This window comes from Chaetodon trifascialis, chromosome 13 (assembly GCF_039877785.1).
Source record: "Chaetodon trifascialis isolate fChaTrf1 chromosome 13, fChaTrf1.hap1, whole genome shotgun sequence".
NCBI lineage: Eukaryota > Metazoa > Chordata > Actinopteri > Chaetodontiformes > Chaetodontidae > Chaetodon > Chaetodon trifascialis.
Window position 1 is genome coordinate 19,869,608 of NC_092068.1, and position 23,547 is coordinate 19,893,154.

General features: G+C 41.7%; 2 protein-coding genes across 6 annotated transcripts in view; one reads left to right on the plus strand and one right to left on the minus strand.

Annotated features, from left to right (window-relative positions):
* Positions 1-13,012, plus strand: part of phactr2 (phosphatase and actin regulator 2) — a 40,108-nt gene extending 27,096 nt beyond the window's left edge. For all 5 annotated transcript variants that reach the window (XM_070977574.1, XM_070977577.1, XM_070977576.1 and 2 more), the window contains 8 exons: positions 1,305-1,836; positions 2,063-2,238; positions 3,029-3,185; positions 3,570-3,625; positions 5,904-5,965; positions 6,380-6,517; positions 7,926-8,002; positions 8,363-13,012. In XM_070977574.1, coding sequence (XP_070833675.1) covers positions 1,305-1,836; positions 2,063-2,238; positions 3,029-3,185; positions 3,570-3,625; positions 5,904-5,965; positions 6,380-6,517; positions 7,926-8,002; positions 8,363-8,378 — 1,214 coding nt within the window. In that variant the 3' untranslated portion in view covers positions 8,379-13,012. The remainder of the gene's footprint in view (positions 1-1,304; positions 1,837-2,062; positions 2,239-3,028; positions 3,186-3,569; positions 3,626-5,903; positions 5,966-6,379; positions 6,518-7,925; positions 8,003-8,362) is intronic.
* An 8,926-nt stretch (positions 13,013-21,938) lies between these two features.
* sf3b5 (splicing factor 3b, subunit 5) lies at positions 21,939-22,559 on the minus strand. The gene has a single exon (XM_070977922.1). It carries the CDS (start codon positions 22,535-22,537, stop codon positions 22,277-22,279), a length of 261 nt encoding a protein of 86 aa, XP_070834023.1. The 5' UTR covers positions 22,538-22,559; the 3' UTR covers positions 21,939-22,276.
* Between the last annotated feature and the right edge of the window lie 988 nt (positions 22,560-23,547).

The following is a 23,547-nucleotide window of genomic DNA, read 5'->3' on the forward strand; positions in this document are numbered from 1 at the left end:
ACACAAAGACTCTCCACAGACACTTAAAGGACTATTTCAGTCAGTATTAGCTCAGATATTCTCCTATTTGTTGCAGACAGACACACCAACAGCTGCCTGCTACACAACACAACACACCACAGACTTGGAACAACAACCCACATTAGCTTTCCTGCTAAGGTCTCCTTCTTATCTAACTCACACGAAAACACTTGTCCTCCATCTTAGCTTGTTAAGCAAGTGATTAAACATCCTCCTATCATTGATAATTTTTGTAAGGGGTAGACTAACTATTACCTATCAAGTACTTACTGTTTGATAGGCCTATTACTTTAACGGAGGAAAAATGGCTCAGTTGTCATGAGTTTCTCTGATTTCTGGCGTTATTGCGTTGAGTGGGAGATGTGAGTGCATCTCCAATGAGATCGAGCACAAACATCGCTGCAGAGCTAATCTGTAGCGTTTCATTCACTCATTCAGTGTTTGGAGAATATTTCTCGGACCTCTTTGTCTTTGCACCACTCCTCTGCTTCAGGAACTCTTAAGCTTCTTAAAAGTCCTTCTCTCTACTCCTAACAGTAGTCCTAACATAGCTTTCATCTTTACCAGGATCCAGTCTTAGCTATAATTATAATTTTACTTACTATGATTTTAAGAATCTTCTCAGAATTTTGTCACGAGAATTAACTCTTTCTACTTGGAAGCGTTATGAATATGACCCCTGATCTCTGATGCATTATCAGTAAAGAAAGGAAACAACCTTATTTTTTCTTATGAAAACAGGATGATTATCTCATTATCGCAAGATCTATAACTAACATGTGACCTCAAGATAACGGTGTTAAAAAGAAACAACCTGCACAGCCATTCTTTGCTTCTGTAGAAACACATATAATTTTATTTTTTTATTTTTTGCTATTTCAAAAGTTTGCCGCAAATTCGCTTGACAGTTGGATGGATGCATGGCTTCTATCTGCATGTGACTACACTTGCTCCCCTGCAGGGGCTCAGCCTGCAGGCTGGTGTCCATCAAGCACAGGCACACCCATCCAGCCAGCTGAGACAAAAAGGGCCATTTATGACATTTCCCCAAAGACCTTTTCTTCTTCCTTTTTAATTGTAAAAAGATATTTACAGTGAGTTTTAAAAAACAGTTGACAGTATTTGTGACGGCAAAAAGACGAATCCTAAATGCCTAAATGTGATTTCAGAGTTGAAGAGTTTTTGTTTAAGTAGCCTGAGTGTCTTCAGACTGTGGGTGGAAATTGGAGCACCAGGAGGAAAGAATAAGTCTAATTTTCCCCTTATCTGTTTTTCCTCCTCAGCTAAATCCTCCCATCCAAAGAAGACTGGATGCACAACAAAAAACGCTCCTGCCTCCGCCTCCACCCTTCGTCCTCGTGCTTCTAAGGACACCGGTGCTGCGGCACAGACTGGTGGGACAAATGCAAAGACCAACCAGAAATCAGACACTCCCACCTCTTCCTCCATACCTCAGAAGGCCTCTGCAGAGACTCCTGACCAGCCTGGGGAGTTAAATTCCACGCCCCTTTCCTCAGACACCAAGTCTGCCTCATCGAATGAGACGGAGGGAACTCAGGCTGCTTCTCAACCTGGTCTAGAGCCTAAATCTGCTCCCATGGCCTCTGCTGAGGGTGAGGAGACCCACCCAGGTATGGCTCCTGAACCCACGGCCCAGTCCCCTTACATCAACGCTGCTACAGAGGACACTTCCTTCACGGAGGGAGAGACGGACAGCGGCTCAAAGGGGGAGAAACAGGGCAGTTTGGGAGGGGAGGGAGGAGAAGAGGAGAAGAAGAAAGGGGAATCAGAGACTGCTGTGGAGAGCAGCCTGAGGTAACAGTCTAATAAAGAGTTGGTTAAGCATCCTTTGTTACATTTACATGTCAACACAGTCACACTGCAGTCACAAGTGCTGAAATGATTAAAGCAGTGAGTTGATGGACAGTAAATCTATCATTTGACATACTGTGTAAATATTAACATTTGGTGGACTTTCATAATTCTCGGGGTTTGTTGCATTTCAACAAATGCTTGTGCTCATTCTGTCTTTTTCCTGAAGGTCAGCGGAGCGCCAAGCTGAAAAGCCACAGGGCATCAGCGTTAACACGGAGCAGGCAGAGGTGACGGTGATCCCCGATAGGCCCAGGGACAGCCAAACTAGTGACTCTGACTCTGATGGACCAATCCTGTACCGCGATGAGGAGGAAGAAGAGGAGGAGGACGAGTACACAACCAGTATGGCATTAGTTTTGTAACACATCACACAGTAACAGAGATCCACAGGAAAAAGCCAGGAACCAAGATTTACACTCGCTTGAGGTGATTTGAGTGTGTTGGGATGTAGTAAACTCACATGATTGATCAGCTGTTTCTGCTCAAAGGAGGAGGAGAAGGAGAAGGTCTGGTCTTCACTCCACACAGATCTGATGTAACCTTCCTCACATTAATACATGAAACTGTAAAACGTAATCCGGTCTGCCTGACCGCACGTGGAGGTGGTCTGGTTTGCCTTGTGCACAGATCTCACGTGGGTGTAAATGTAGTACTCCATACAAACATAACATTGAGTGAAAGAGACATGCCTCTTGTTACTGCTTATACGTCTATTCTGTGTCATGAAAGTGCCAAAACATGCATTATTCAACAGAACTGCATGAAAAACAAGTGTTACACAGTGTGCACTTCACTCATCTGTGTATCTGAATGCATAATATAATTAGAGAGTAGCCTACACACCGGGTCAAACTGACAGTATTTTTTTATGCAAAGAAAGGAATAACTTCGCAGAATTTAGAGGGGACAACAAGTTTCTGAAGTTTTCCCCTGTCTCAACAACTCTAAAACTCCTCAATGAGGACAAAGAGAACAATATAAAAATTCCAGGTGTGAACACAGAGGATCGTTTGTTATTCAGATAATGTGTCCGGATACAGATCCAGTTTTCCTGCTATATGTAAATACGATGTCGCGCTTCAAGGCCCTGAGATGCCTGTGACTACTTTTCCCTGCTGCGTCTCTGTTCCAGGCTCTCTGGCCATTAAGATCCGCCGACGAGACACCCTGAACATCAAACTGGGGAACCGACCCAGTAAGAAAGAACTGGAGGAGAAAAACATTCTGCCGCGGAGCTCTGAGACAGAAAGACATGAGCTCCGCCAGCAGATAGGCTGCAAACTAGTCAGGTACACACTCCACACACACACACACACACACGCTCAGCATGCTGTGAAAATGTAGCTAGGTGTGAATTTTCATCGCAGATTTGGCGGAGCTGTGGGGTAATTTCTTGGTGTAGCTGTGGGCGGTGTACTGGCACAAATGATGCACAATAAAAATCTGTGCTGAAGTTTCGTTTGGCCTTTTCTACCAGATGAGGCAGAAAGGCTGGTGGCAAACAGCCCTCTGATTAACACCAAAAGAGGGTGTAAAATAAAAAAAGACATGTCTTTTCACAAATGTTACCGTGATAACTCCTGTTGTTTTTCTGTAGAAGTCAGTGTGATGTTTAAATCATTTCCTATCTGCTCCGTGTAGAAAAGTATGTGAACACGGTTTTCTCTTTCCAGGCGCCTGAGCCAAAGACCCACCACAGAGGAGCTGGAACAGAGAAACATCCTCAAGCGTAAGTTTGTGAAATACACCATCAAACTGGGAGATGATGTGATGCACAATAAAGATCAATATAAGTGTGTTGCATGGAAATGTGTACTGAAGTTTCCTTTAAAAGTAAAGCATGCTGCTCCAGCTCATCTGATGCATGGTGAGGATGTGGAGACATGCCAGGGAGAATTTTACTGGATAGATCTGTTGAGCACTCTTATATTACACAGCTGTGGGCTCATCTCTCAAGCTTCAAATTAGCGAGTGACATCCTGCTTTAGATATTACGCAGAAAATTGTCACTACAGTTTCTTAAGAGCTGCATTTTAGTTATATTTAGTTCAGCTGCACTGCCTCGCAACAGAAGCACTGTTGGGGGATTGTAGTTCCTTTAACTGACATGTGAAAATGACAATTCAGCTTTCATTTCCTGTGAAGCTGCATTCATGTGCATTTTTATTCTTTGCACAAAGAAAAGGTCCACAGAGGTCATGATTGCAACAACAACATTACGTGTCTGACATAAAGTAATCCTGGTTGTAACAGGTATTGTGGTGTTCCAGCTGTCCAGCTTCAGTCGGAGGCAGCAACAGCTTGCCAGATACAACCTTGTCTGTCTCACTAATCACACAGATGTCTAGATTATGAATTACTGTCTACCAGAAGCTTTGTGTCTCCCACACTGGACTGAAATGGTCTGTCACAGTGAAATCTGTGTTGTTTTACAGCCTCAGAATTGGTCTGATGGAGCTCTTACTTTTGTCACAACATTACTAAAAGTTCATTAGTTGGGATGACACACACACACACACACACACACACACCCTACCCTCTAGCCCTGATAAATATTTAATAGACTCAAACAGTCAATATGTTTTGCATGTCATGCTCCCAAGCAGGACTTAAATCATCCTGCTGGAGGGTTTGCTAGCTCGCTTTTTGTGCAAACTTTGCATTTTAGGGACTTAAAAGAGGAATTTAAGCTTTGGGTGTTACCTTTTTTTGCTGTTGGCATAACTGAACCAATTCAAATAGGATTTTATCTGACTAAAGACTGCATAGTTAGGTCATGTCTGTTGCTTTGTGTTTCAGTGGAAAATAATAGCTAACAGCCCAGTTTGTATACCGCGGCTACAAAACAGGAAATTAACATTAAAACTACAAAAGAACTCTCAACATTGTTTCTGACTGCGTTCTTCCCTTTGTGACTGCAGGTTATGCATGAGTGGATACTGTCAGTTGTGTGAGGCTGTAATTACATATACAACAGCTGTCAAACGGCTAGAGTGAACCTCACCTTCACAACTGACTGGTGTAGTGACACTGACACTGATACGCTCTTGTTAAAACTGCAGCTAAAACCCTGCAGGGCACGGTGGCTAGCGTGTACTTTTTTGTACCGATATTTTGGCACAAGTTTGATTTGCAGCTCCAGCACGAAGACCAAGGTGACTTTTCATTTAGGAAGAAACACGGAAAGAAAAAAGTAGTTCTAAACAGTGATCCTGATTGTGGGAAAGATGATTTAGCTGACTGGTTTCTGTGTTGTGAATCCCAAACGGCTTCTATTTCAATCTCTGATGGGACCTCAAGGAGTTTACCAGCGTCTCAGGCCAAGCTGTTTACACAAATACTGTACACACACACACACACACACACACACACACACACACACACACACACACACACACACACATATATATATATATATGGCTGCACGGTGGCGCAGCAGGTAGTGCACGTGCCTCACAGCAAGAAGGTTGCCGGTTCGATCCCCAGGTCAGGCGGGGCCTTTCTGTGTGAAGTTTGCATGTTCTTCCCGTGCATGCGTGGGATCTCTCCGGGCACTCCGGCTTCCTCCCACAGACCAAAAACATGCCCATTAGGTTAATTGATGACTCTAAATTGTCCGTAGGTGTGAATGTGAGTGTGAATGTGTGTTTGTCCTTACATGTGGCCCTGCAATCGGCTGGCGACCGGTTCAGGGTGTACCCCGCCTCTCGCCCATTGTAGCTGGGATAGGCTCCAGCCCCCCGCAACCCCGAAAGGGATAGGCAGTATAGATAATGGATGGCTATATGTATGTATGTATATATATATATATATATATATATATATATACACACACACACACACACACACATACACGCACATATATTGTACATCCGGGAAGACACCCGGCTGAAATGTTCAGGCAGTCACACCGCTGCATGACAGTGGACACGCTTCATCATATCACTGTTGGAAATCAAAGCAGTAGCAGAAGGTGTGAAATGACTCTGTTTTTTCTCTGCATGCAGAAAAGAATGAAGCAGAAGAGCAAGAAGCCAAGCAAGAGATTAAAAGGAGACTTTCCAGAAAGGTGCTGTAAACACCAACCACACACACACACACACACACACACACACACACAAGAGAAAACAGAAAGGAGTCTATACTTAGCGGCTAATATGTTTTATTCCACCCTGTGAATCATTTTTGGATGCTCTGTGTGGAGAGAGCGGTCCATCTAGTGGACACAGATGGAACTGAAACTTGAGAAGTTGAGAAGTGGGCGTTTTCCGCCTCTTTTGCTGTTGTGATTAAAGATAACATTTGCTTCCTGGAGTGTTTTAAAATACTGAAAACACAGTACAGTAGTAAAGTGAACATATGTACAGTGTATTAGACTTCACTATAACTTATTACTAACATTCCTGAATTTTGATGTTTATTTGCTGTTTAATTTCTCTCCTTCTTTCCATGTGTGTGTGTGTGTGTGTGTGTGTGTGTATAGCTGAGCGTGAGGCCTACAGTGGCAGAACTAGTCGCTCGCAGGATCCTGCGTTTTAATGAGTATGTGGAGGTAACAGACGCCAAGGATTACGACCGGCGAGCAGACAAACCCTGGACACGGCTCACTCCTGCTGACAAGGTGCTGCAGTTAATTACCTGTAAAATGTTGATTTTTGTTTGTTTGAATGATTAGCTGCTTTTTGTTATCAGCTTATCAGTTTGTTACTAGTTTGTGCTGCATATTCTGTAAATTTGTAACACTAAGCTTTTTAAAGGATGTCAAATTAGCCTACACTGCATGGCCAAAAGTATGTGGACGCCTAAACAAAGCACTTGAATTATTACAGCCATATGTAACTGTTGAATGTTTAATTCCTAAACCTTGAGCTGTGACAGCCTCAACACAAGTATCGGCTGCATGGATTTGCTCCTGTTCAGCCACAAAAGCATTAGTGAGGTTTTGTACTGATGTTGGGCAATGAGGTCTGGCTTTCAGTCAGTGCTTCAGTTCATCCGAAAGGTGCTGGATAGAGTTCTGTGCAGGCTAGTTGACTCCACATCAAACTCAGAAAACCTTATTTATTTGCGTTTGCTGCACAGAGGCATTGCCGTGTTGAAACAGGAGAGGGTCATGCACGAAGCAACACTATTGTCTACAGAACCATTGTATGCTGAAGCATTAAGCTCTTAATTTACTCAGTGGTTTAGCTGCAACTAAACCAAGATAAACAGCCCCAGACCAAAGTCTTGATGCAGAAAGAACATGAGTATGTGCATGTAACAGGTCCACAGTAAAAAATCTTCCATGTCTTAAGAAAACCTCCACACAGGAGGAGAAACTCCTTCAGGGTGTGCCCGAGGGCAGTTTCTGTATCAGGTCTGCCCTCTGCTGGTCATGCGTAGAACTACACAGCACACAAATATGTTTGTTGCTGTGTACGTGTAAAATTTTTGTCTGTCAGCATCACAACATTACACTATGAATTGTGGGTAGTTCTCCGAGGAGAGGTCTGCAGCAGTGCAGATTTATGGAAAGGATGCATAAAGAACTCAGAAAGTCCAAACGAGAGGCCACAGGCTGGATCTGATTAGCAGACTGAGTAATAGCTGTGTTTTGATGGGATGTGTCTGTGTGTGTGTGAGTGTGTGCGTGTGTCGGATGGACAGGTGGCCTTGTCCTGCCAGGTGCGTTTTTATCATCTTGTGTATGTGTGTGGATGTTTATTACTCTTCCTGTGGGACATAAATCTGTTTACACAGTCACATTGTGGAGATTCGTCTTCCTTTTTGGGGAAAAACTGCAGATGAAGCTGAAATTCACGCTGCCTCTGAAATGAGTCACGTGGCTCCAACGTCAGGGTCAGGTCAGAAACAGGCTCAAATCGTAGCGTACGTCCAGCTAAAGGTTAGGTTTAGGTTAGGGTTAGGATCAGGTAGTAGCAGTTATGGTTAGGGTTGGATTAAGTCTCCAGGAAATGAATGTAAGTCAATGTAATGTCCTCTGAAATGACCGTGTGTGTGCATGTGCGTGTGTGTCTACCCCTCAGGCTGCTATCCGTAAGGAGCTGAATGAGTTTAAGAGTCGAGAGATGGAGGTTCATGAAGACAGCAAACAGTTCACCAGGTACTTAAGCAGTCGATGACCTCCACCATTTTGCTCAGCTCTGACCGTAATTTACACTTCGTTAGTAATTTATCAACGTAAATCCTGCTGCAATTTCCTCTAACCACATTAAAGTCATGATGTCCACCAGGGTCGACTCCACTTCTTTAGCCTCAGGCAGTGGTTGCCAATAAAATTCAGGACCGCTTGCTTATATGTTTTGAGATCTGTAATTTCTATTGTAAAGCTGTACAGAGTGCTGAGGAAATTGAACGTATAACTTAAATGAATTTGAATGCGAGCAGCAGCGTAATTAGAGTCATTTTTTAAGATCTAAAAAAGTTTGATCAGTGTTGTACTTCCATGCGTTTGTGCTTCCAGATTTCATCGGCCCTGAGTGCTCTCACTGCCAGCTGGACGTCAGCACCACAAGCTCTCCGGTCCACAGCTCCCAGCGGTCCCCCGGCCCTCCAGACCCTCAGTACACAGCTCAGTTCACTTTGCTTTGGGATCCTCCTGCACCTGGTGATATGTATTTCTGTCTATAGTGACAGCTACAGGTGTGTCTTAAGGCCCTGGCCGATCAATGGACACCAGTGAAACATTTGCACATATTTATAGTCAGAGCGGGGGTGTGTATAGCACTCTGATTAGAACCATTTATTTATTGTAGATGGCCAGGACCTGCTGGTATATGATGTGTTTTGTTTTTTTTGTTCCTTTCAGGCCTTATAGTGAGAGATTACAGGAAGGAAAAATGGGCAAAATTACCCTCATCCTTGTGGCTCAGTTGTACTAAAGAGCTTGTGTGCTTGCCAAGGTATGCCTTGCCATAAACTGCAAAATGGCCATATATGGGCATCCTCCTGTAACAGGAAATGCGAGTGATTGGATTGTTCCTCGCCGATGTCAGTGCCCATGTCACCGATCAGAGGGGAGGAGAGGCAGTTTGTTCTGCTCTGATGTGCCTGCTGGAGTGAATCTGAAATAATGCAGTTCATTTTTAGACATATTTAAAGTATATTGCCACTAGGGGGCATTATATCATAAGAGTTATAGAACGTAAGGATGAAGCTCTATATGTACATGAAGAATAACCTGCGAGTGTTTATATTTATAACTGCTGATGCTGAGGGTTCATTGGACACCTGAGGCTCTGATCATTAAGTGCAATGGAAATTACAGCAATTCTAGCAAATTCTAGTCCCTCAGAACTCTGCCTGATGATTCATGACCATCATGTGCCATCATTTATCCTGTGTTGAGATATTAAGTGCAAACCTATGATCACAAAGTGCTGGACTTGCTGTATAGAGGGCTTTGACGTCAGGTTTTCATTTTAAGCTTTTGGCTGGAGCTCTGACTCGGAGTGACCTGGTGCCAAAGAAAAAGCAGGGATTTGATTGTGTGTCGTCTTCTTTGAAAGTTTACAGGTTTGGTTTTGTCGACTTCACTTGAAAGTTTTATGAATCGATGCACTGAGAGTTGCACCACTGAAGCAATCAAGTGGCCTCTTAAAGAAGTGGAGAGTACTTTATTTTCCATTTCCTCCAACATGGTTTTGCAATTTAATCTGTCAGCCTGTGAGAAAAACATAAGGAGAGACTTGGTGACAAGTAGCCCTTTTGCACCGTGTCCTAACATGCACCTTGAATCCAGATCTGTTCTAATCATCACACAGTTTTTCTCTTTTGGCGCAGAATTTAAGATCAACGTGGGAATTTAAAGGAATTATTCAACTTCTGGGGCAATACCCAAGAAGAATTATTAGATTAATTGATAAGTGTATAACAGAAAATTAATCTGCAACTATTTGCAGAATAATTTTATCATTTCAGTAATTAATTTTTGCAAAAATGCTAAAAAAAAAAACCCTGGTGCTTAGGTGGTGATTTGTTGCTGTTTTTGTAATATGTGATATTAAAATTAAAACAGTCAAGATATGGACTAAAACAAGCAATTCAGATTGAATTTGAACGTCAACTGTGGAAGAATTATAATGGGCATATTCCACTGACGTTTTCTAATCTTTCATTTTTGAACAGAGCCAGGCTAACTGTTTCCCACCGTTCCCAGTCTTTATGCTAAGCTAAGCTAATCACTTGGTTGTGGCTTCATATTAGCGCACAGACATGAACGATGGCGATACTGCTCCTCTCATCTAACTCCTGGCAAAAATGTAAACTGAAGTGTTTCCCCAAAATGTCAAACTATTCCTTCAAGATAAACAAGTGTACTAACACACAGCAGCTATAAAAACGATTTATTCCCTCCCAGCATGTTTGGACTGTTACGGAGTTGCTGGCTGAAAAGTGATTGACAGGTTGAGCTTGCTGACGTCCGAAGGCTCGTGTTCTCATAATAGATCTCCAACCTTCACAACACTCATCATTCTCACAAAAACATAACTGAAAAGGACAGATTGATTCTTCTGCTTGTGAACATGGGCAGGTTGTAACATGAAGTGATGTACAGCGATGGAAAAGAACGAACAGTATTCAATGATGTCAATGTTGTTATATATATTGATTATTTTGTACAGAATGTATATTGAGCATGTGCATATATTGAAATCAATTTTACTACCAATATGATACAATAGAATTTTGATGTGAATGTTTTAAGCTCTGATTTTAGTTGTCTCTCTTTTTTTTTTATCATCCTTAGACAGTGATAATGGAATTAACAGTTCAGCACACATATAAGTGCTGTTTCTAGGCAGCGTATCAGACACAGTATGTTAAGTAATTAAAGTCGTGTCAAACGTACCTGTTTCCTAAACACATCATAGACATGGACAATACATTATATAAGTAGTGATAAATATCTCTGGTTATTTTGTATTCAGTTCCACTTAAACTGAGGTCTGCTGGTGCAGTGCTGCAGGTTATTTCATGGACGGTGACTCAGTTTAAAAACGACGTATAATCCTCTCTTTACCTCACTTTTCCGTCGTCAGAGTTCAACCTGCACAAACTAGAGAAAAACTGGATGTAAGCTGCGACATAATCATGATAGACATGCTCAAAGTTAAACTTCACTGGTTTAGGTACAGTGTATATAATGTAGTAAGTAAACATGAGTCCAGTCACCAACAGCAAATACTGTAATAAAGGACCAGAAAGCTCTTTTATTTTGGAGACAAATTAAAAGTTCTTGGTGCATCTTTGATCAACAATTACTTTTACACCTCCTATTTAGCATCTATAAGATGTATAGTCAGTGAATAAATGGTTATGTACAGTAAGTATAAGCAGATATAAAGACATTTAAAGTGGCTATAACTGCTATTTTTATAACTGTATAAAATGACAATGTGAAAACAGTGTGATGAGGTGAAAAGGGTCTGTCATCGTCAGACAGTTATCACCTGAATCTGCAGCTCCTATCATCTTAATGGAGCTTTAAAGTGAGTGTTAGGTCATTGTTCATCTGTCCAACCTGCAACTTTGCTCTCATCGTGTCATTTTCTGCCTTAGCAGACAGCTGATTTTATTGAAAAAGCTCTAAAAACCCACCGCAGACTACCTGCCCAACAGCATTTAGCAGCCGAGGAGCCAGATATTTCCTCAGGAGCAGGTAGAGACCAAAGATGGAGCTAAAAGAGAGTGAATATTGGATTTGCATTCATCAGGTGGACAGAAACATGACTCAAAGTGATTGGTAATGTTGCTCCGTGACTGCTGGATGTGTGAACAATCAATCGATACTGCCCCCAAGTGGCCAAAAAAGGCAGTTATCGCAGGTTTAAGTGTTTAATAATGTATTTAAACTCCACATGAGAAGCATCCACAACTGTTGAATAAACATGAATACTCTGTTCTGTATTATAGCATATTGTAATCTCATATAGTGACGCCTACATATTTAAACATAGTCTGTAAAGGATTTGTACATGCGTATGAATGGTTAATAAATGCTTTTTAACACTAAGGATCAGTTATGGTATCAGTCATGTTCAGTCATTTGTTAGCTGTTTATACTCCAGTTATGGATGCATCTGAAATTAGAGAAGCTATAATTGGCGACAAAGTCCATTAATAAACACTTAAGATAAAGATGGCTTTATATTTGCTTACAGTGACATTATTGTGCATTATAGAACATTTATGAAGTGTTAATATGCTGCTTATAAATGCTGAATAGAGCGGTTGAAACAAAGTGACCTCATGAGAAGCTTTGGAGCTCATCGTTTGTGTAAATCCAGAGAAGAGCTCAGTGTTATTTCTTTGAAAACAGACGACTTTCTAATGCTCAAACTACTTAACGGGAGTCCTAATCTGGACCGTCATCATGTCTGCATTGAAGGTTTAGATTTTCCTCTGACACTCATGCACAGTTCCATGTTTTAGTCCATAACATGTACAGCATGTAGATAAAACAGTGGGGTCTGTGGAGGAGCGCTGACGGTTGGTCAGTATTAATCAGAAGGAACGAGGCCTGTAAAAACTTTAACGGCTGCAGTCTGTTTCATCTCATCCTGTGTGGAACTAAAATAAACACAATAAACCCTCTGAGAGTCAGAAGTGATTTTAGATATACCACCACACATTTCTTTGCATTGCATATATGAAATGAAAACATACGATTTCAAGAAGTTCACTGCCTCCTTGCCTTTGTTGACTTGTAGCGCTGGAGTCTTTCACCAGGTCATGAAAATGTTTACCTTTCTGAGGAGTGCTGCTCTAGTGGTGCTCCGAGTGTCCTGTATCACTTCCCCAAATCAGTCCAGAGCCATAATCGGCCTTTTATCTCCAACATGTAGTCTTTTCTTGATCTTGTCATCAGGTGTCGTGATTTGCCGTAGATTCGCACTAAAAATCCTCCAACTTTAAATGCGTCGATTTGTTTTTTCTCACACAACGGCAGCAAAGGACTGGACATTTCACATGGACTATGAGCGCCTGTACTGTACCGGTGACACGAGATTGATCTCTGAAGTCATAGGATGACGTCATATATCCCTAAAATCAGCTGTTGTTACATCCAAACTGTACATTGTTTTTGTATATAAAGAATCGTGGAAAGAGATCTGTCTCGTCTTTGTGCTTCTTCTGTCTTTCATGAATCACTTCAGTAAAAACATGCATAGAGATGTCTGTGTTGTGCGGATGCAAACAGCAGCAGAAGTGCAGCAGCAGAGCTTCATGAGATGAAGATAGAGGCAGAGGTATTACCAAAAATATGGACGATTATAAAAAGCCAGCATGCTTCAATATTAAAAAAAATGGCCTGTGAGCAGAAACAGTTGGTCATGTGCAGAGAGAGCAATGCCCAGCAAGCCTGTAAGTTAAATTTTACTGATTCCCCGTCTCCCTTTTCTATCATTGTATTATTGCCGGTGCACTCCTCCGAGATGATTTCAGAGTCCTTGAAGGCCGCGTTTCCTAATTCAGAGACATGAAACTGAAAGAGCAAGAAGCTTAGTCTCTGTGGAGTTTCATCTTTAAATACATTACATCATTCCTTACAGATTTCCTGAACTAATTAAAAACTGAGCCAATTTTTTTGTTTAATTTCCACTGAGGTTCCAAGGACAGCCATGAGAGAAATTTACAGCCTATCAGGAAACCCCAAATTGTTGCGATTAGTGCCAATTAAGCCTTTGTAGTATATTAGAAAAAAATGGAGAAGCCTCAGCTTTTCTCATCACCTTCCATGTGCCCTGAATTAGAAAAAATGTCCAGGATGAGAGCATAATTGCTCCTTTTTGGCTCTCGCTGGGCTTCTTCTTGGGTTACAAAAGGACAAAAGATCCTGTAAAAAAGAGATGATGCACATATAATTTTATTGGACAGCTGGCGGTGTGGCTCAGGGGACAATGGCTCTGTTGGTGTGTCAGCGGGTTCACCGCTTTGGTCCAGACTGAAATATCTTGACAACTATTAGATCGATTGCCATTAAATTCAGTACAGACATTTATTGTGTCCAGAGGACAAATCTTAAGGACTTTGCTGATCCTCTGAACTGTCCTCTAGCGCCCCCATGAGGTCGACATTTGTCTTTTTGAGTGAAATGTCTCAACTTTTGGAGGGATTGCTATGAAATTTGGTACAGAAATCAGAAATCGTCAGGATGAATTACAACAACTGGAACAACCTCAAAGACTTAAATTTAGGTCTAAATACCTAAAAAAACGAATGTCATGACCGTCCGCCTCAGCTGTGCTTTGTGTTTAGCATAAATTAGCCAATTTTAGCATTCTTACCAGATAAACTGTGACTGCTGCTGAACATCAGCATGTGAACACTGTCACTGTGAGCATGTTTGTATGCTTACTTTAGTATTTATCTGAAAGCGCTGGTGTATCTAAGTACAGTCTCACAGCTGCTGCCATGGCTGTAGACCCTGTTCATCATCATGTCACAGTCTGCTCATGTTTGTCCTCCCATGTCTTTTCACCCTTGTGGCTCAGTTGCCTGCAAATAAAACCAAGTGCAATTAACTCTAATCAAATCCTGTGCATGTTGAAATACATCAGTTTAATTTGTCAAATGCAAAATAAGACCATTCCAGATACTCTAATAGCTGCCTCCTGAATAGGGAGTCAGTTTTCAGATGCATCTTCAGTCTGCAATGTGCAAACACAGCCTGACAAACACAAACCGCATTAGGCTGCCGTGCCATTAAAACTACATTTCCACAAATAGATTTCCGAGAAATATTCCTGTGAGTTCTGCGGATGCTGCTTGTTTGCACTGTTTTGATGCCTCCTCGCATACAGCATTTCTTATTCTTACGGTGCACGTGCTGCAAACATCTCTGAACCTCTCAGCGAGTGTATTTTTTTGCTTTGTTTGTGAGGCTTCTACGCCGATGACCAGGCATCCAGTTTCATTTTCTCTTCAGCCTCATCCACAGTGCAGCTGTGCCTGCCAGCTTTTAAAGAGGATGTGGGCGTAATGGAGTTGGTCCTTAAAGAGAGGACAAGGAAATGAGATCTAGAATTTGAAGGAGACAAGGGACGAGGAGAGGTGGAAAGAGATTGCACAGAGAGAGATGGTAGGAAATGACAGTCAAAGAGGTGCATCACCAGTGAGGCATCTGTTCAACCGCCTGTGGCTTTAGAAGTGTTTTTATGGTACATATGTGCTGCAGTTTGGTGACAGGAAGGGTGTAAGTGTAAGTTTTTGATTTGCTCATGCTGCTCGCCCGCTTGATGACCTTGCTGCTCCCATGTTCAATATACTGTATATGATTGTGACAGCGGAGATAATTGGTTTTATAAAGCAAAGGAGGACATCGAGACAACTGTAGCAGCTGGTGCTGATATGTGAGAGATGCCCTCCTGGACCACAGTGATGATAAACCTCCTGCTCTCTCTCTCTCTCTCTCTCTCTCTCTCTCCCTCTCTCTCTCTCTCTCTCTCTCTCTCTCTCTCTCCCTCTCTCTCTCACACACACACACACACACACACACACACACACACACACACACACACACACTTCTTTCACCTGCGAGGACACACACTCACCTCCTAAATCCTCACTTTTATCTTAAACTTTACTCTAAACTTCACCACGGTCATATTGTTCGCACCTGAACTTTAAACATTAAATCCAAACTGAGTCCCTTTTTTCTCCAAAAAGTTTTCAGCTTTTCAGCCCGTAAGCCAGTTGTAAAACCACACACACACACACACACACACACACACACACACACACACACACACACACACACACACACACACACACACACACACACACAATGCCCACGTTAATTAAGTTTCCCAGGAAGGATGGGAGGCAGTTTTGTAGCTGGCACACTGCCTGGAGGTCTTGGCTGTAATGCAGGGCTGCTACTCAAGTGGAAAAGGGTGGATATTAATCATGAGTCTAATACCCTGCAAGGTTCCAAAAAGTGTGATCATTAGCGGTTTACTCCTCCCTGTTATGCTGCTCATATTACAGTCAATCTCTCAAATTACATGCACTCTCGCCAAAAATAAGTGAAAGGTTGTGAAAGAGGTGTGGAAGATAACCTTTATTTCAAAAAGACTCACTCCAGTTAAACCCTATTTGTTAACCAAAGGTGATTTTTAAGGTAAACTTTGCCATAAAGGTTCGTCATGTATTCACTTTCCTCCTCTGCGTACTCCTCAGGATTTCTGTTTACATTTGGTAAGAGAAACAAATGCAAGACGCACTCCACACAGAAAATATTCATGAGTTTGTCTCTGCTGCGGAGTCATGAGCATTGTAGGTGAAGAGAGAAAGAGGGAACAGAAAGAGGGAGAAAAGGAGGAAGAGATGAGGTGTAAGCAGTGAGGTAGATGAAAGTGAGGAGTTTAGTGGAGGAGAACAATGGAGGAGAAGAGTTGAGGCAGATAGATAAAACAGGTGGGTGGCTGGGAAGGATAATTGGATTGTGGGAGCGTTCATATTTGACGAAGGTGAATGTGCTTCCTGGATCTTTTCATGGTTGGCTGAGCTCCTGTGCAAACAGAGGAGAGAGCAGATGTGAACTACCGGCCAAACGAGACACTCACATCAGCTGAACACAGAAAGGCCAAGTGGCCATTAAAAGGTGCCATTCATAGTGTCAGGCACCATTTAAAAGTACAAACACTCCAACGCCACTGCAGCTTCCAGTCTAACTATAGCTTTAACGGGCTCACGTGAAGGAACACGACGAACTGCCTCGACTATTGAGGCACTGCGGGGTGTTTTCAGAGGTGAGGTGATAATGAGCTGCTGTGTGAAATTAGATCGATGCAGTGGGCGTGAGGCTGCGAGGTGTTTACTGACTGACCTCAGTACCAATGCGATGGAGCCTCTCATTAACAGGGCTTAACCTAAATGGAGCTGAGCACATTTTCTCTGTAGGTTTCAGCTTAAGCACCTCTGGAGACTAGAAAACCAAAGTGAAATAAGGCACAACTTCAATCCAAGATGATGATTATTGCACTTAAATATGTCAATGCAATCAGGGAATATTTGAGAATGATCTAATCTATTGAAAACAAATCAACAAAAAGCTGTTTTTATGACTCAGACCTTGTAACTGAAGCCTGAATAAAGCAAACACTGGGCCGCTGTTTCTTTCTGACATCTACGCTTTATACTGGACTTCATGCCACTGTTGCCAAGAGTCCACACAGCCAATGCAGTGGCTCTGTGAGGCTGTCCTCACACACAGCGGTGCAATGAGCTAACCGCTAACGCTACTAAGGCAACATGATCGCAGTGATAGTGCTAACATGTTCAACAGGGATCACGTTTCCCATGTTCACCATCTTAGTTTAGCGTGTTAGCGTGCTGATATTTGGTGATTAATTAGCACTAAAGACAAAGTGCAGCTGTGGCTCATGGGAATGTTAATTTATCTGACAATTTTTTTCAAATTTGAATTTCCAGACAACCCAACCCATGAAAATACTGAAATACTCCACTGGTGTGATCTTCTATACCAGCATGTAACAAAGGATTATGAGCCGTACATGCAGAGGGGGATCAGTCATCAAACCTAATTCTGTATGTGGGCGACCATCCTAAAAGCAGTTAGTTGAACCGTTGAGTCAAAATAAAGAATTACGACAGTTTTATACTTTGAGCTTGACTTTGTGAATTTTAGATCTTTAAAACCGTGGAATGAAATTGAAGTATCAAATATTTCTGGCCTGTAAGTTCACACGGATATTCACTATCTTAATTTGCCTCATTTTATATATATGATCATTTATTTCCAGAACTTAATCAAAACAGTTGTTGCTGTAGATATATGATTATGAGTGTGCATCACAGTTTTTATGTCCCTGTGCTGTAAAAGTCTTTGGTGTGTGTGTGTGTGTGTGTGTGTGTGTGTGTGTGTGTGTGTGTGTGTGTGTGTGTGTGTGTGTGTGTGTGCGTGTGTGTGTGTGTGCGCGCTGACAGGCAGGACACAGGATTTATAGTCATCGTGAAAGACTCCAGAAGGAACAAGCTGTTTGAGTTACACTGTTTTTATCTTTGCTGCACAAAAACTTGTAATACTTTCTATCTTTAGTGCATTATGGAGGCGCTCGTAGTGACTTATGATGCATTCATAATGCTTTCTGATGCACTTCATGAACAGTCATGAAACAGTACAGATGTGACATAATCATATATATATTATGAATACATATACACACCTATACACATCTCAACAATGAACTGCAGTAAGGACTCATATTCATGCAGTATGTTCACTGCATGTGTTAGTAAGTTAAGTGTCATACTTTTTTCATGCATTGTAAGAATCTGTGCTGCATCATTTGTAATTGTTATGTAATATGTCAAAATTACAAGTAAAGTTTGTCTGTTTTAGGAAAGGAACTTGCAGTTACAGTACTACTAACAGAGCAGCGTCGTGTTGCATTATTCTCTAGTTTCTAAAATAAAGTACAAACAAATGCATGCATGTCTACAGTAATACAGGGCAAGCTAGCTAGGCTAGCCAGTTATGTTAACACAGAGCAAGGCTAATTTCCAAACAGGCTAAGTACTGAAAGAAGTCTAACAGCAGTACTACAAATACACCTAACACCGATAAGCCAGTACAGCATCGTGAAATACAGAGAATGGAGTTACATGAACTTTATAAAGTCACTGCGAGTGCCACCATAATGTTGTACTACCGACACATTTCACATGTTAAAAAAGATCTCTGTAAAAAATGTTAAATGAACAACTTTTCTCACTGCAGGTGCCTGTTCAGTCACCATCCTCTTATCTGCTGGTGATTTTTTCAGTAGATCATCATTAATGTTTTTCATTTTTCTTGCCTTCTTTCAAGATGAGTTATAGCCAAACTTGAGAGCCTGTAATCGATGTACACCCACCTGCGGGCCACTTATTGCCATTAAAGTCCATTTCCACTGAAGTAGCTGGATCCTGAGGAGTACGTGTCTATTTATGTGCTCGTGTCTCAGAGGGAACAAGTCAAGCAGTTTGTGCCGGTGTTGAATATGTGTATTTGTGTGTGTGACGGCACATCAACAGGCCTCACGTTGCTTTCACGCCTGACTTGGCAGCACCGTCTCCACGACTCTCACAGCGAGGACAGATGGCAAGGACTTACCCCACGAAGAAACCCTCCAACACACACACACACACCCAGACGTGACGCGCAGCACAAGAACTTCCTTGGCGCCCACTGACTTGTGTCTCTATCCAACAATGAGTCACGCACAGCATCCTTCTCCCACCAAGTGTCTGTACTTGTGTGTGTGAATTTGGCCAGCAGTATGCTTCAATGAATCACCTGAAGTCAGCCGGTCAGACCACAGCGCCTGCTGCTCCCTTGTAGTCGCACATCTCACCGCGCCTGTTGCCCACTTCGGTCCACATACTGTAAAAGCCCTGAACTGACTGCTGCTTCAGTGCTGCTGTAACCACCTCGAGCCGCTTTACATGATAAAAAACATTTAGCATATCACACTCCTGATCAAAGCCACTGCTTCTAATTGCTTACTTGCTTCTCAGACAAGTTAAATACCAAACATGACCATGTTTTTACTCTATCAACCAATCATATACGAGAATCAGCCACCTCTCATGAAGATGGTCTTTGACTTTTTTTTTTTTGGAGTGATACACTGTTCACGCGGTGATGACAGTCACTGTGTTTAGGTCATGCACAGCTGATCTGCGTGCACTCAAATGTGTGGGTGTATGATTGGATACAGTGTGTGTGTGTGTGTGTGTGTGTGTGTGTGTGTGTGTGTGTGTGTGTGTGTGTGTGTGTGTGTGTGTGTGTGTGTGTGTGTGTGTCTGAATGTGCTGCATGTGTTAGAGGCTCTGTAGGTGGATAACTGTTCATTGAATCTGCAAGGCCAAACAAAAGACTTCACAGTCTTTACAGTTGAAATTTACAGCTATGCAGCTTGTGCATGCAGCTGAGAGGCTTTACGACCGTACTGGAAGTCACTGACGATCTATCTTGTAGCACAAGCTTGTAGTTTATTTCCCAAACTGAGAAATCTCATTGTTTTTTGAAAATGATATCCTCATTTAGAATTTGATGCTAGCGACATGTTTTGAAAAAGTTGGGGCAGGCTTACTTTCACCTCTCTGTTGCATCAGCTCTTCTTTTAACACTGTGAGTTTGGGAACTTAGGAGACCGTCTGTCTCTGAGGGGTCTCCTTTGTCGTATTTTACATTTCATAATGCCCCAAACTTTTTCAGTGGGTGACAAGTCTGGACTGCAGCCAGTTTAGCACCTGGACCGTCTGACTATGGAGCCGTGCTGTTGGAATACGTGCAGAATGCAGTTTCTCATTGTCTTGCTGAAGTAATAAAGGCCTTCCTGACAAAGAAGACGTCTACTGGGCAGCATATGCTGCTTCATAAGCTGAATATACGGTTCATTAACAGATGGCCCTTCTCCTCTTTAGCCTGGAGGACGTCCATGATTTCCAAAAATAATTTCAAATTTGAACTTGTTAGACAGTTTTCCACCTCCCCTCAGTCCATCTTAATAAGCTCGGGACCAGAGAGCTGTTTCTGGATCTGGTTTATATGCAGTTCCCTCTTTGCACCGTAGAGTTTCAGCTTCATTTGTGGCTGCAGAGATGAACTGTGTTTACAGATGATGGTTTCCGAAGTGTCCCTGAGCCCATGCAGTGAAGTCCACTACAGATTCATGTCTGTTTTCAAAGCAGAGCCATCTGAGGCCTGAAGATCACAACTAGCCAATACTGGTTTTCAGCCTTGTTCCTTATGTACAGAGATTTCTTCAGATTGTCTGAATCTTTTATTGACATTGTGCACTGTAGACAATGAAATCCTCACCTTCTTTGCAAGTTCACATTAACCTTATTCGCCAGTTGTTGCACTATTTGCCAGCACAGTCTGTCACAGTGCTGAACCCCTCCCCATCTTTCCTTCAGAGAGACTTGGCTGCGCTGGGACGCTCTTTTTATACTCAATCATGTCACTCACCTGTTGCCAGTTGACATAATTACCTGTGAGATGTTCCACCAGGTGTTTTTCATTTAGCATTTCACAACTTTTCCAGTCTTTTGTTGCCTCTGTCCCAGTTTTTTTTTTTTTTTTTTAACATTTTGCTGTCATTAATTTCTAAATGAGGATATAATTTTAACAAAACAAAGACATTTCTCAGTTTCAACATTTGATTTTTGTGCTATTTTCAATTCAATATGGGGTTTCAGCGTTTTGCAAATCATCACATTCTGTTTCTATTCACATTTCAGTGTCCCAGCTTCTTTGGAAATGGGGTTGCAATATGTATCATATGAGCTTTTATCAACACAAACTGGCACTGATCTCTAGCTTCAACATGTATCAAAGACCCGTATGTTGAGAAATTATTTCAGATTTTGATTTTTTACATTACTTTGCTTTATATTGCATCTTAAGTTTTAATGGTGACCAAACTTTTACTTCTTTCCACATTTTTCTTGTATTTTTTTCTCAGCTTTTTTTTTTTTAACATTTTTATTGTCATTTTCTTTCCCTCATCTTTTTTTTTTTCCTGAAACACTAAATACCAATATATCCATGCCAAATGTAGTCTAATGTGTGCACACCCTGGAATTTACTTAATTTGCTCTTAATGGTCCTTCTGAATTCTACAGACCAGTGATAAAGTAAAATAAAAAACTTAAATAAATGGCGAAACATATACAAAAGCACTTTTTTCCCCCAGGACATGAGGTCACTAAATTAATTGATGAATTATGCTACCTTCACATGTGACCTTCACATTCACCAGATGTGGGTCCAATACTGCTCTTATGGTGTTGAACCCTCCTGCAGCATTACAGACTCTGGGAATCTGAACCAACCACTGAAGCTGCTGGTTGAGGCCCATCAATGGTATAAACACTATTATCTGGTTTTACTTAAAATTGTCATTCGTGTTTATGTGGTCTGGATACTGATTTTAAGATGAGAAATGACTACATTTCAAACAAATGTATGATTAAGCAGGTGACCCATGAATAATCAAATATACCAGTCTTGATGTGAACATGGCAACATAGAGAAAAAACGAATTTTAATTAAATCAAAACAGAAATTTCATTCTGGTGAAGCTCCATGAGTTAATGCAAATACTTGACAGACAATAGGACACCACTTTGTACACATTTTCTATTATCCTCTCTTGTGAATGATTAGATCTTCTAAGAAAATGCTTTCCAGTGGGTCCAGATGCAAGCAATGTAAAGATCTGAGTCCAGGTATCTTGTGAAAGAAGATTGTCCTTTCAGCGTTGGCAGGGTCATAATTTTATGGTCAGAAATAATAACAAAATCCTACAAAAACATCCTGAGGGGGGAAAAAAACACCCGCAGCTCACTCCAGTATAATCTAGGCATCGTCGGGTTTGTCTGCTGGTGGTCCACATGGTTGAAGCATCTTCTCCATCAGATTGAAGCGGACCCGTGCTTTGCTCTCATTCTCAGCCACGGAGTAGTAGTTCAGCAGGTCAAAATGTCCCATGTAGGAGCAATAAGAGTCTCTGTGCTGGTTGACCAGCCATTCCCATTTGCTGGTGTCGGCATGTCCAGTGCCGATGTACTTTGACTGCAGGTGCTCCAGCTGACTGTGGATGTTGTATCTGTCCGTCATTCTCGCTGAGATGTGAGTACCCGAGACTCTGGACAGAGAAGGACAAAAGAAATAAAGAAATATAAATATATGAGTTAATGCAGAGGCAGACGGATAACACGATGACGAAAAAAAAATCTGAGCCACATATATTTTCTACGAGGCTGTGAAAGTAAGTACTTTCCAGTTTACTACTCAATACAACCGTAAAATAAGTCATAAGCTCCCTCTCTTTGAATTGCTTTCTAGCGCTCGAAGCGGCTAGCATGCTAACGTTGCTTCCAATGGCTTTCTGGCTAACAGTAACGTGAGGTTAGCTAGCCGATGTTAGCCCAAAAAAGTCTTCTCGAACCGTAACTTCAGCTGCTCTTTTAACTAAATATCTGCTTCTTAGTGGTCATGTAGCTTTGACAAGCAAAATATACTCACTCAATAAAATGCAGAACGTTAAAAGCGAAGGCAAAAGACGTAAATAATACTGAGGTTCACTCGCACTTCGTCTCAAAGCAAGTGAATGGTAACTTCCGGTTGTTTTCCCCTGGAAAATGAACCGGGTAGAAACAAAGGTTGTAACATTTTTGTCCTCGCCTTCAAAATCATATTCAAATTTTGCTTCACTGGCACGGTCATGACTATGTATGTCAGTGTAACCAGGTTGTACCAGGTTTAATAACTGGATGCAGCGTTATATGTTGAGAAGACATAGAGTAATGGTGGGAACCAGAGGGTCAGTCTTTTTGTCCAGTTTTCCCTCAGGCACACAACAATTTCACCACTTTGTTGCTTCTATGACACCTTTCATTTTCCCCCCACAAGTACATACAGCATTTATTTATTTATTTATTTATTTATTTGGTCTGAGAGGGTGTCATATTATTAGTACTTACGTTTTCTTTGGCAAACTAAAGAAAAAGAGTTCTGTCTTTTTAGAGGCTGTACTTAGTGCTGAACACAAAGTACAGCTGAGGCCAGTGGGAACGACATTACTTTGTATTTGATCATCATCATAACACACATTAATAAAATTTTTA